A 14020-nucleotide genomic window follows, 5' to 3' on the forward strand; every position below is an offset into this window, starting at 1 on the left:
TTAATCTCATCTTACATTCATAAAATCATGATGAGGCACATAGAGGCCACCAATGCCATAATTTGCCACTTGCATTTTCTCAACATTGGTCATATTGAATCCGGTAATGAGACCAACTAAACGATACATATAGCCGGCGGTGGGATTCTCCAACGGACTTACCCATGCTTGTTGACTTACTCGCTTTTCAGTAACTTCATTCTCACCCGGAGCTTTGATTACTTGAGATCGATGAAACCTTTCTTTGGAATAATTAAATAATTGCTCAATTTGTTTATCATTAAGCACATTGTGATACATTCTTATAAAAGGATCCATTAGCATTGGTTCTATTCGTAAAGGACAAAGACGGAAGAAGGAATGTAATGTGGAATCTAAGTAACAGCTTAATTTGGTCTGTTTTGTAGTCTTTCCTTGACATAATTGGGCATAGTTTGGATGGCGATCACTTTCCCTAAAAGGTATGTATGCCTCCTTGTCAGTTGATAATCGGCTTATGATTGTGGTTGTTATTTTTGTGTCTTTTTTCGAAACAGCACTTAAGTGCTGCAATGCTTTTTCTTTATCTCCCAGCATATGATGTACTCTGGCAAAATGTTCCTTTATTTGTGCTGTAAAGTAATCTCTAATCTCTTCGGAATCCTCACTCTGTTGTAATTTTCTATCAGCCTCTTGAAGCCAATTTAAAGCTAAATCCATACGGTTTTCATCTATTAATGTGGTGGCTATTTCTAGACATTCCCGCCAATTAAGAGGTTGACTAAAATGAACAAAAAATAATGAGCAATATTAAAGTTTATAATTTTTTTGTATAGGAAATGTTGTTAATTTTTTCATATTCCATTTCCAAAAAAAATGTATTGTTTTCTTTTCGTGTTACATCAACTGTTTTGGTACATAGCAAATTTTTGGTTGTTGCGGACAAAAGTTATCGCGGTTTTACTTCTGCTTTTAAGAAAAAATTATTATAAAAACGCTAATTTTTTTAATGAGCACTATTGTCACTAAAAAGTTATCACGAAAGGACGTTAAAGAGTAGATTGCATAATATTTGTAAAATGTTACTGAGTATTCACGGAATTTACAAAAAATTTACAAAATTTTAAATGTAACCCCACCTTTTTTAAATGTACGTCCAAAATTATAATTATCGGGATAATAGTTTGGATGTTAAAGCCAAAATTTGATTAAAAATAAATTTTGGTTTGAAAAAAAAAATGGCTGTTATATGCCAAAATATCCAAAAACAAGAAAGAACGGCGTTAAGTTCGGCCGGGCCGAACTTGTTATACCCTCCACCACAAGTTGTATTGAAGTAAAATGGAATAATTTGTTTCCTTTCGTGTATGAAGAAGACTTAATATTAAATTTCAGCAATTTCGGTTATACAATGTGAGGCACCATTCTATGGGGGCTATCTCAAAACGTCGATCTATACCGACAAATTTCTTACGGAAAGTTTTTAGGCTGAAAGAAGACTAAATACCAAATTTCCTATATTTCGGTAAGAGAATGTGGCTAAAACTTAAAAATACCGAAAATCAAGAAGTACGCTTCTATGGGGATTTAGGAAGACGTGGACCTATACTGATAATACTCTTCTGGAATATTTTATAACTCTTGGAAGACGAAATAACGAATTTCAGCCATTTCGGTTGGATATTGACGTCGCAATCTTCAGTATTACGAAAATCGGGAAGTACCGTTCTATGGGAGCTATACCGACGAATTTTAGTCACAAATGGGGCAATATGAAAGCGTGGACCTGTACAGATATATTTCTGGCGAACAGTTTTACATCACATTGATGACTAAATACCAAATTTCAGCCATTTTGGTGGAATATTGAAGACACAACCTTCAAAATACGAAAAATCGGGAGGTACCTTTCCATGGGGGCTATATGAAGGCGTGAACCTATACCGACAAATTTAAAGGGAAAGTTTAAGTACCCCCAACGAAGTCTAAATACCAAATTTCAGCCATTTCGGTGGAATATTGAGGCCACGACGTTCAAAATACCAGAAATCCGGAGGTACCGTTCTATGACGGCTATATGAAGGCATGGACCGATACCGTCAAAGTTCTGGGGGAAAGTTTTATACCACCAACGTAGACTAAGTACCAAACTTCAGCCATTTCGGTGTGATAATGAAGCGAAAACCTTCAAAATACCGAAAATCGGGAGGTATCGTTCTATAGGGGCTATATGAAGGTGTGGACCGATACCGACAAAATTCTGGGATAAAGTTTTGTACCCCTAAAGAAGACTACGTACCAAATTTCAGCCATTTTGGTAGGATAATGAATCTAAAACCTTCAAAATACCAAAAATCGGGAGGTACCGTTCTATGGGGGCTATATGAAGGTGTGGACCGATACCGACAAAATTCTGGGGGAAAGTTTTATACCCCTAAAGAAGACTACATACCAAATTTCAGCCTTTTTGGTAGGATAATTAAGCTAATACCTTAAAAATACCGAAAATAGGGAGGTACCGGGCTATATCAAAACGTGGACCGATGTATCCCATTTTCAATACCAACCATCCTGCAAGTAATAAAAACTTCTGTGCCAAATTTTGACTCTCTATCTTTAAAATTGCGAGCTGTATCTTGATTTCAACAGACAGACGGACAGACGGACATGGTCAAATCGACATAGAATTTTATGCTGATCAATAATATATATACTTTATAGGGTCTCCGACGAATATTTCGATGTGTTACAAACGGAATGACAAATTTAATTATACCCTCCATATGGTGGAGGGTATAAAAAACTTGGAAAAAAACTTCAAGTCAAAATCCGGTGGCTCGATTTTCACCGTAGACATATGGTCTAGTTGACTTTTTTGCTCAGTACAATCCGCTAACTCTATTTTCCTTACATATAAATCGCCTCGGCTTAGTATATACACTTTGATACGACCAAAAATGTGCCTCATCGAAATAACTGTTTTAGACTCCAAGTATGTTTGGACGATATTCGTTTCAGACAATTTGGAGTCGACTTAGCCATGTCCGTCCGTCTGTCTGTAAACTGTCTGTCTGTAAACTGGTGCGAACGATAACTCTCGAAAGGAACAATCGATTTGGTCCAAACTTTGCACATCGTATTATTCCTTCCAGATATAGATCGGGTTCGAATGTGGACTATATTGGTCCACTCCTTCGGGTACCTCCCACACAAAATTCGGATAAAGTAAAGTATAAGAGCTCCTCTCGGATCGTTTTGAAATTTGTTTCAGTAAGTTGACCTTGCGGCTCCTTTTACGATGGTACAATTTTTTTCTTGCGCCAGTCAAAACTTCCAGTGATATTGGCCTTAATGTTCCAAGAAACCCTGACGGCAGCAACCAAAATGGCAAATCCTCAAGTAATTCTCGCAGGGAGTTTCTGATTGGTGCAGACTTTGCACATCATATTATTTAATGCAGTCATGTATCAGGTTGGAATATGGACTATATTGGTCCACTCCTTCGGGTACCTTCAACACAAAATTCGGACAAAGTGAAGTTTAAGAGCTCCTCTCGGATCGTCTTGATTTATTTTTCTGCAGGTTGTCCTTGCGATTGCCTTTATGACGGTAAACATTTTTTCTTGCGCCAGTCCATACTTCCAGTGATTTTGGCCTTAATGTTCCAAGAAACCCTGACGGCACCAACCAAAATGACAAATCCGCAAGATAATCCTCGCAGGGAATTTCTGATTGGTGCAGGCTTTGCACATCGTATTATTTCATCCAGTCATGTATCAGGTTGGAATATGGATTGTATCGGTCCACTCCTTCGAGCACCTCCCACACAAAATTCGGAAAAAGTGAACTTTAAGAGCTCCTCACGGATTGTTTTGAAATTTTTTTCAGTAAGTTTTCTTTGTGGCTCGCTTTACGACGGTACAATTATTTGCCGGAGTAAGTCAATAATTCCTGAGATATTGGCCTAAAAGCTCCAAGAAACCCTGACGGCACCAACCAAAATGGCAAATCCGCAAGATAACCCTCGCAGGGAGTTTTTGATTGATGCAGGCTTTGCACATCGTATTATTTCATCCAGTCCAGTATGGGATTGAAATATAGACTATATCGGTCCACTCCTTCGGGCACCATCCACACAAAATTCGGAAAAAGTGAAGTTTAGGAGCTCCTCTCGCATCGTTTTGACTCTTTTTCAGTAGATTGTTGGAGCGGCCTAATGGCCTGTCGGATATTGTGCAAGATAACTCTAAAACGGGCAAAATGTGCCTCATCGAAATAATGGTTTTAGACCTCAAATAAGTTTGGACGAAATGTGTTTCAGACAATTTGGATTTGATTTAGCCACGTCCGTCCCTCTGTCAATTACGATGGCACCATATGTAGGGACTGGAGAGCACGATAACTCTCGAACTGATCAACCGATTTGGTCCAACATTTGGCCTTAGTGGTATTTGTCCAAACTTAGTTTCAGTTTCAGTACCTAAAAGTTATAAGATGACCCACTGAAATGACTAGTGAAATGAACGGTGCATCCAATTCGGTCCAAACTTTGGATCTCTATTTTGTCCAAATTTAGTTTAACTTCTAAAATGGCCCATATCGGTCCTCTCCTTAGGATACCTCCCCCACAAAAGTTTTGAACTTTAATCGTAATCCACATTTTGTCGGCAAGTTTAAGTGTCCAAAAAGGACTACAAAATCCTGAAAAGACCCTAAATGCATTCGATCTGTCCGTATATGAAAGTTTCAATTCACATAGACTGAGAGTATATATCTGTCGGCAAATCCGACTGATACTTTTTTACTTGTTAATATTATAAAAGGGTAAACCTTGGTTTCAACTATATTAAATTTTCAAAAATATTGACCATATACACAAATAATTTGTCCATTATATGAGATATTTAATTCACAAAAATGTACTTAATTTAATTTTATAGCTAACATGTTTCGATTCGCTGCTTTAAAAACCTTCAGTCACTGTATAAAAATATTTTCTGTATTCCATCAACCAACACAAACCATCAATAAAGCATTCCCCAGTTATGCATGTTTGTAAATATGTTACAAACATTTTCATCAAACTTTGTGGTTCAAATTATCCCCATCATGTTTTTGATGTCAACAAAATATGTATGTACGTATGTTTGGAGTCTACCTTTCGTTCTTCTCTCCAATATATTTTCAAATAGTTACTACTAACGAAAAATTGTTGTTATACATGTTTCGCTTCATTGGAAATTCGTTGAATTTAATTTTAAATTATTCCTCTTACAGTCAACTCACCCGTAACCCTTGCCATTGGCCATATCCTGTGTTTCGATATCATAGATATCCTGCAACCTCGCCAAACCAAGTATGGCTCCCTTTAGTTCGTTTTCATCAGGTAATGTGGAATTTTCCCTTAATTGGGTCAACGAGTGCATGAGTTCTAAAAATAGAAAATAAATATAAAACACCGATATACATATGAATGGATGACAGATAGATACCATATTTCTATTGTCCATGTATAGATATAAGGGTTGATAGAACGTTAATAGAATGGTAGTATTGAATTGCATGTTTTTAAAAGTATTTAGCATGTATGTATTAGGTTGGTTTTAAAAAATCGATGTCGGATTTTTTTTAAGCGGTACCCCCTAAATGTTTAGTTTTGTTTGATTTTACGATTGCCAAAGTTTTAGCACAATTGGAATATATTAACACGTGCCACTTAGGAGTCAATGTTTCCATTGTAATTTGTACGGGGCTAATCGTGAGTCACGAAATTGCTCAAAAGGCCACATTTATTGTCCAATCAATTAGAAAATTTTACCAGTTCATTGTTGCGGCTACAAAACGAATCCTACAAAAAAATATGAACATCCGTTAAGATTTTGATATTGCTCCGATAGTATATTTGGCCAATTGGGCCCTATAATATTGCCTTATATTAAAATCCAGCCGATTTTCCTAATTATTTGCAGGATTACTTTCTTAGCCACATAAATGAACTGGTAAAATTTTCTTATCGATTGAACAATAATTACGGCCTTTAAAGCAATTTCATTTAAATTCACCTTTGGTCCCATACATATTACTATGGAAACTTTGAGGCCCCATTGGCACGTGTTAACATATTCCAACCGTGCTCAAACATTTGCCATCTTAAAATCTAACATATATAAACATTTTAGGGGGGTGCCGTCTAAAAATATCCGACATCGATTTTTTCCCTTTAAGTTAAAACCAGTGTAATATATATATTTTGTTATTTATTTGTAGATGATGTTTATATCATCGGGTAACCATTACTATTCACTAAAATTAATTATGGAACATTACCATTGTCATATATACCTTCTGATATATCCTCGAATTTTAACAAATCATTTACATCCATCCAGTCGCTGACCACACGTTCAATTAACGTAAAAGCATTAATGGGATTTCCTAAATAATCCTCCACATCGCTCGCAGCTTTTTCATGTTGAAATTTAATACGTTCCATAAATCTGAGTTTGTCGAACAGCAAGCAGCAGCCAAATGAAAAGCCGGCGAAAGAAGAAAATTAAAAACGCCAAGGACAAAAATAGAAATTAGAAAAAATATAAAATGAAACAAGCAAAGCTGAAATACAGTAATTTATGAAAGGTTACAACATAAAGCAGTTGCTTATTTCTTTAGAAAACAACAGGTGAAAATTAATTACGGTAGAACGAAAAGGAAACTAAGGATACAGCAAGTAAAAAAGTATCAGTCGGCTTTGCCGACAGAGTTATACCCTCAGCCTATGTGAATTGAAAAATTTAACCATGGACAGATCGAATGTATTAGGGGCCTTTTCAGAATTTGACGGCCCTTTTGGGCCCATTGAACTTGCCGACAAAAATGTGAATTATAATTGAAGTTCAAAAGTGTTGTGGAGAAAATGGACCGACGCACAGTGCGAAATATGGGAACTTTAGTGGAACTTTACCCAAAAATTAAAGTACATGGAACTAACAATATTATTGTTGGGATCCATTGCTAAGTATCTCACTACAAATGCCTCATATTCAGTTTTTTGATTTACCCCGCGAAGCAACTAGAAATGCACTCAAAAGTTGCACTTTTGTTTTACAATACTTAGTCCCAATTTACATTGGGCGAGTTTACTTGCGGCAATTGTCATTTTGTTGGAGAGAGGTGAGGCATATGGTAACCCTTTGCCTCTCAGCACCCTCTCTCACCTACAAACTGACAATTGCTGCAAGTAAACTCGCCTAATGTAAATTGGGACTTATTTGACTTAAAATTGCTTCTAGCTTTGCTTAAGTAATAGAGTTATACAAACAAATGGTAAGTTAATTGACTATATTTTATATCGGTGTTATAATTCTTGACAATTTTTTTAATGTTTGGCGTTTATAGAGTTGTAATATTTAATTTAGTTTGGTTCGTTCCCCAAAAATTTGTTTTTTTTAAGTGTACTAAATTTTTTTTATAAGTTTTTGAGGTTTGTTTTAAGAATTTTGGTGAATTGCAGAAAAAATCGCACATTTCCTGAGAGGTAGGATATTTTTCTATGGGCAAACCAAAAATTAGCTGCAGGTTTGCGCAGGTTTGAGGGATATGCGACTTTTTCAGAAAGTCATTGAAATATTCTTATATCTATAATTTTGAAAATTTGATAGAAGGACCGGCATTTGACGTCAATGTTGGTTTCGTTTATCCCAAAATGGGTTCACCAATACTAAGAAATGTTGCTTTTAATAGTTTTATGACTATTCTTGCGAATTTCATTCACATTTTATAGAAAAATTTCAAATTTGAGCAGTTTTCTCAGGACATCGTTAAGTACCTAAAATAAAGCATAGTTGCACCAGATGCTTTTAGGTGATATACTCATTTGCAGAACCGTGTAACAAGATAAACATATCCTCAGTCGAAACGTTCAATTTGTAAAATTTATGTTATATCAATGACACTATACTAAAAATAAAAAATCTCAAAAATTTATTTTTTTTATTTTTATTTACTAATGTATGTGGATACTTGGGGGGAGGGGCCAAAGCAAGGAACTATGCTTTGAATTGTTTTTTTAGAATATTTTCTATTTAATGAAGACAAATTTTAAAGTAAACCAAACTCGGTGGGCAATAATTACCTAACACCATTTAAATATCCCAAATGGGGTGCCCCTTCATATTGGGGCTATAGCAAATCGAGGAAATACGTTGCTAATATTTCGCAAAACGGTTTTCCTCCTACGGAGAACATAAAATGCCAAAATGCAAACAAATAGATTGGTAAATGTGCTTGGAATCTATAAAATATGTTATATTGGCTGGTACCGCTCAATGGGGCTATACCAATACGCGAACAGATATTAACAATATTTTGTACACATGTTCCCCGTCCACTGAAACCTCAATATACCAATTTGCAGCAATATCTGTTGAAAAACAAGTAAAAAAGTTTCAGTCGGCTTTGCCGGCATAGATATACATACCCTCAGCCTGTGTGGATTGAAATACTTTTTCCCAAAAAAACTTATGTATTTAGGGGGGTTTTCAAAATTTTGGGGGCATGAACCGCCACTAGGAAAACCTTTGGTAAAAATGTCCAAAGGATCCTCGAACAGACCCTTAACAACACAAAAATGTTGAACATTTGTGTGGGTGGTATCACAAGGCTTGGACAGATAGGGCCCAAATTTGAACACAAACTAAGTTTCGACAATATTTAGAGATCCAATGTATGGACCAAATTTGTTGCTAAGTCTATGTGATATCGCGCTTACCATTTTAGCGAATATTTTCGAACTTTTGTTGGGGAGGTACCGGAAGGAGTGATCCTATAAGCACAACCTTCGAATTTCATATAATATTCGACGAAATATTACAATATCCAAAGTGTGGACGAACGCAACATTCGGTTCGAGCTCTCCAGCCACTACATATGGTGCCATAGGGGTTTTTTACAACTTTCGGGGTGTTTTCTCAAGAAGTATAGACTTGCCCCTGAAAAGCTTTTACTCTCGTAATTGAAGCAACAAAGATACGATTCACGAAATGTTACATTTGGTTTGTGTTATTATATGGAGCTGAAACGTGGACAATTAAAAGTGCAGATGAAAAGAAAATCGAAGCGTTCGAAATATGGTTATATCGACGAATTTTGAAAATACCATACACTGCTCACATAACAAACCAGGAAGTACTGAGAAGAATGAACCAGGAAAGACAACTCCTACATACTGTCAAATCCCGAAAAATCCATCCTAGGGTCACCTTATGAGAAATACAAAATACAAATTTCTACAAAATATTATAAAAAGGAAAATAGAAGGAAGCCGAAGCCGAAGCAGAGACAGGAGAGAGATATATTGGTTAAAAAACATTCAAGACTGGACGGGATACAGAGATGAAACCAATTTACTAAATGCCGCTAAAAATCGAGAACTTACCTACAACTAGATAATATCTATATTTGAAATTCATTTTAAAACATGTAAACAATAATAGCGGTATTCACTCATCGTTGTAAAGTGGCATTGTAGATCTTGTACATGTTGTTAACATTGTAGATCTACAAGTGTTTACAACACCACAACAACAAAATACATGAAAGTTTAATTTACCACAGGGTTGTTAATTTACTCGACCTAAAAGTATTGTAAACATTCCATTGTACTTTTACAAGGGTTAGAACAGCTGATTGCTGTGTCGTCACTTTGTTGTGAGTTTTATTTATGTCGGAGTTTTGTTTTTTTTTTGGTAGAAAAATGGGAAAAATAAAAAGAATAAAAGAATGGAGGCCAAGAAAAAACAATTTTTTATGAAAAAAGTGTAATAAAACTGAAACTAAAAGATAGACTTACGACGACGTTAAGATGCTTTGATTTTTTTACGATATTCACAAAGAAGACATTCACACTTCGTTGTAAAAAACCCTGGTACATATAGTACATTAACAAGAGTTGTAAATCTACCACAATGAGTGAATACCGCTAATATTGTACATCCGAATATCGGATTCGTAAACTAAGAAGAAGAATTGAAGCAGCAAATGCAATTTTCTTCAACAAAAATCAAAGCGATTCGCGAGCAGGTCCTTAACTGAACTTTTTCCAAATTTTGTGTGAGATGTATCCAAAGGAGTGGACCGATTGAGTACATATTGGAACTTAATCTAAGTCTGGTAGAAATTTCACAATGTGCAAAGTATGGCCCAAATCGGTCACTCCCTTCAAGAGTTATTGTGCGCACAATTTTTCCGAACATTTTTGAACTTTTGTGGGGCAGGTACCTGAAGGAGTGACCGATATGGTTTATCTTCGAACTTAAACTAAGTTTGCACAAAATATTACGAAGGCCACATTTTGGATCGAATCGGCAGATCCGTTCGAGAGTTATCTTGCGCTCCAACCACTATACACGGTGTCATAGGGTTTTTGTACCTTTCAAGCAATTTTCTCAGGAAGTATGGACTTGCCCCTGATGTGGGGGCAGTGAATACAAGTTGCTCCAACAAAAATCAAAGCGATTCAGGTCCTAAACTGAACTTTTCCGAAATTTTGTGTGGGAGGTACCCGAAGGAGTGGACCGATTAAGTCCATATTGCAACCTTTTCTAAGTCTGGTAGAAATTTCTCGATGTGCACAGTATGGACCAAATCGGTTACTTTCTTCGAGAGTTATCGTGCGCAAACATTTTTCGAACATTTCCGAACTTTTGTGGGGCAGGTACCCGAAGGAGTGGACCAATATAACCCATATTCGAACATAAACTAAGTTTAGACAAAATATTACCGGAAGGAGTAGACCGATATAACCCATCTTCGAACTTATACTAAGTTTAGACAAAATATTACGTTCGAGAGTTATCGTGCGCTCCAGCCAGACAGACAGACGGACGGACATGGCTAAATAAACTCCAAATTATCTGAAACACATTTCGTCCAAACATACTTGGGGTCTAAACCCATTATTTCGATGAAGTACATTTTGCCCGTATGAAAGTGTATATACATACCCTCGTTAGCATAAATGCTGAGGGTATAATGAACCAAATATCTAAAAATGGTCACCACCGATACATGGGGGCTATAGGAAACCGCGGATCTATGTGGTCCATATTTATCCACATATGACCCACAAATATAAGAAACATTTTTGGAAAATTTTAGTAGCCTACGTCCTTAGCATCAAAAGTTATGAGCAAAGTTCCACTAAAGTGCCCATATTTCGCACTGTGCGACGAAGTCCATTTTGGATGTGGATATTATTTTAGAGTAATTTTTTATAGCAATCGCGCCCATAATCACGATCTTCGAACAGACCCTAAACTGTACTTAGACACAAATATTGATCTTTTGTGGGGGAGGTACCCTAAGATCGATATAGGCCTTTTTAGAAGTTAAACTAAATTTGGAGAAAATATTAGGAGATCCAAAGTTTGGACAAAATTGGTTTCCCCGTTCAAGAGATACCGTGTGTACCATTTTTTAAATATTGGGGGGAAGTACCGGAAGTTGTTGCCCATCTTTGAACTGAAACAAAGTTTGGACAAAAAATGACGAAGTCAAAATTTTGAACCAAATCGTTTGATCAGTTCGAGAATTATAGTTCTCTCCAGCGACTACATATGGTACCAAAGGGATTTTTACACCTTTCGGGCTGTTTTCTCAAGAAGTATGGACTTGCCGCAGGAAACACTTTTGCCGTGCGCACAACTTTATGGTGCGCACAACTTTTCCGAACATTTTTTTAACTTTTGTGGGGGAGATACCTGAAGCGATTTGAGAGCAGATGCTAAACTGAACTTCTCCGAAATTGTCTGTGGGAGGTACTCGAAGGAGTGGACCGATTGAGTTCATATTGGAACCTCTAAGTCTGGTAGACATTTCACGATGTGCAAAGTATGGACCAAATCGATTACTCCCTTCAAGAGTTATCGTACGCCCAAATTGTCCGAATATTTTCGAACTTTTGTGGGGGAGGTACCGGAAGGAGTGGACCGATATAGCCCATCTTCGAACTTCAACTAAGTTTGGACAAAATATTACAAAAGCCAAATTTTGGAATCGGTTAATCCGTTCGAGAGTTATCGTGCGCTCCAGCCGGACAGACAGACAGACGGACGGGCATTGCTCAATCGACTCCAAATTGTCTGAAACACATTTCGTCCAAACATACTTGGGGTCTAAAACCATTATTTCAATGAGGCACATTTTGCCCGTATGAAAGTGTATATACCCTCGTTAGCATAAATACTGAGGGTATAATGATTAAACATGATCTAAGAATGATGGTAGCTGTTACCGTGTGTACCTCTAACTAAATCGATAAACAAACTTAATTATAATATGATAGGAGATTCTGTTGAACAGGAAATTATTGGTAGAGCGAATGATTTGGCAGAGTACCAAGGGATTTTCAAAAAGACAACTTGAGTGGGGTTTTTGGAACATTCGTGTCATTATCACGAGATGAATGGAGAATGAAATTATAGCATTGCTATGGAGACTATCTGCAATAAAATCCTGGATTTTTTGCACTTTTTTAAGGGTGCTGGAATATTTCGCTTCGAGCCCATTGGGATAATAGTTGTAATGTTGTAGTCATGATTACAAGGACGATAGGCCACAGGAGTAAATTCTTTTTATAATTATAAGGATTTTTGAAGAAATTTGGATACGAAAAGCTTGTGTATTGCTGTAATGAGGACCACAAGGAATTTCTTCCGTAAGCATTCCAAAACGAGTCTCGAACAGTACTTAAACTACACGTAATCTAGAATTGTTTAATTTTTGTTGAAGTTGTCCGATATAGACTATCTTACATATTGTTCATTACATACATTGTGTTCCCACAACTTAATTCTGATTCGATATATCCATGTCCTTTGTAATCACTCTAGCCTCCACAATAATTTAGCTAGAGCGCTATATTTTTGCAGCCGCGTGTCTTTTTTTCATATGCAGGTCAAGTTCGAAGATTGGATATATCGGCCCTTGTCTTAGAATAGTCCCTATGTAACGATACCTCCAGATTTTCGGTATTTTGGGGATTTAGCTAAATTTATTTATCGAACTACCTATAAATTGAATTTTTGGGGTTCCCAGTGGTCGCAAAACTATTTCCAGGTTTTGGAATAGCCCCCACATAACGGCTAATTTATGCTCAAATAATGGCATGTTGGATCAATTTTGAAATGAGCTCATATCCACTTCTTTTTTAACGACATTTAAAAAAAGTTGTATAGACATTGTCGTTCTACTTTGAATGGCATTTTCTTGAAGTTGTTGTTGTTGCAGCTTCTACTGCGATACACCTGAAATGAAGCTTGACTTGAAGAAATCGCCTATTCACTTTATATCACATTTCTAACCTGTACACCATCGAATGTCAACCTGAATGTCAACAAAAGCATAGAACTTTCCGCCATTTTCATTTCCAAATTAATGGTGATGACAAATTTTGCCAGCTCTACTAAGGAGAATCTGCTGATACCTTCGAAGGAAGTGGTGGATGAGATCGAAAAACGTGATATACGAAAGACGATTGAAAATATTTTCTTAGTTCGGTTTATAGGACAAAGTAAGTAAGTTAGTAAGTAGATGGCAATTGATGAGAATTGACAATTTAGTATTTCTGACCTCGGAGCTATGTGCATTGTACATATATGTATATAGGACCTGATAATGTACCTGCAAGGCTTTTAATTCCTTGAAAAAGTTTTTAATTTAATTGTTTCTTCTTTTTTAATGCACTCGCATTTGTCGCTGATGCCTTTTTATTTATTTTTTCTACTTTCGCCAGTAATTCGTTACCCTATTTTTTGTATTAGGCTTTTAAAGAGCACTTAACCTGATGTGTTCTTACCCACACCATGTTTCCAATTGTATTGCTAATCACACACACATAGAAGCCTCTGTACAACTTACCTTCTCACAGTAGAAATGTAATCCTCCAGTCCTTCAGAATATTTCCGGAAACTCAACAACAACGATGACTCAACACCATCTAAACGTTTTAAACTATCGATAGATGAATAGAATTCTCCATGTATCG

General features: G+C 36.4%; 2 protein-coding genes across 2 annotated transcripts in view; one reads left to right on the forward strand and one right to left on the reverse strand.

Annotated features, from left to right (window-relative positions):
• Window positions 1-14020, forward strand: part of LOC141389483 (prolyl 4-hydroxylase subunit alpha-2-like) — a 63734-nt gene that overhangs the window by 41237 nt on the left and 8477 nt on the right. The gene's annotated exons all lie outside the window — the stretch shown is intronic.
• LOC141390846 (prolyl 4-hydroxylase subunit alpha-2-like) lies at window positions 219-13914 on the reverse strand. Its single transcript, XM_073963794.1, has 5 exons — window positions 13894-13914; window positions 6322-6476; window positions 5266-5410; window positions 289-760; window positions 219-242 (listed from the first exon to the last, which is right to left on the reverse strand). Exons 2-5 carry the CDS (start codon window positions 6470-6472, stop codon window positions 219-221), a joined length of 792 nt encoding a protein of 263 aa, XP_073819895.1. The 5' UTR covers window positions 6473-6476; window positions 13894-13914.

The sequence above is a fragment of the Musca autumnalis genome, unplaced genomic scaffold (genome assembly GCF_047663935.1).
Source record: "Musca autumnalis isolate F117 unplaced genomic scaffold, ASM4766393v1 scaffold_1, whole genome shotgun sequence".
NCBI classification, from domain to species: domain Eukaryota; kingdom Metazoa; phylum Arthropoda; class Insecta; order Diptera; family Muscidae; genus Musca; species Musca autumnalis.

Excerpts from the sequence above, each read along its gene's own strand:
- LOC141390846 (XM_073963794.1), bottom strand. The coding sequence starts at position 6,472 with ATGGAACGTATTAAATTTCAACATGAAAAAGCTGCGAGCGATGTGGAG. Across the intron at positions 5,411-6,321 it reads ATTCGAGGATATATCAGAAG|AACTCATGCACTCGTTGACC; the intron begins GTATATATGACA and ends TTCTATTTTTAG. Across the intron at positions 761-5,265 it reads GCCAATGGCAAGGGTTACGG|TCAACCTCTTAATTGGCGGG; the intron begins GTGAGTTGACTG and ends TGTTCATTTTAG.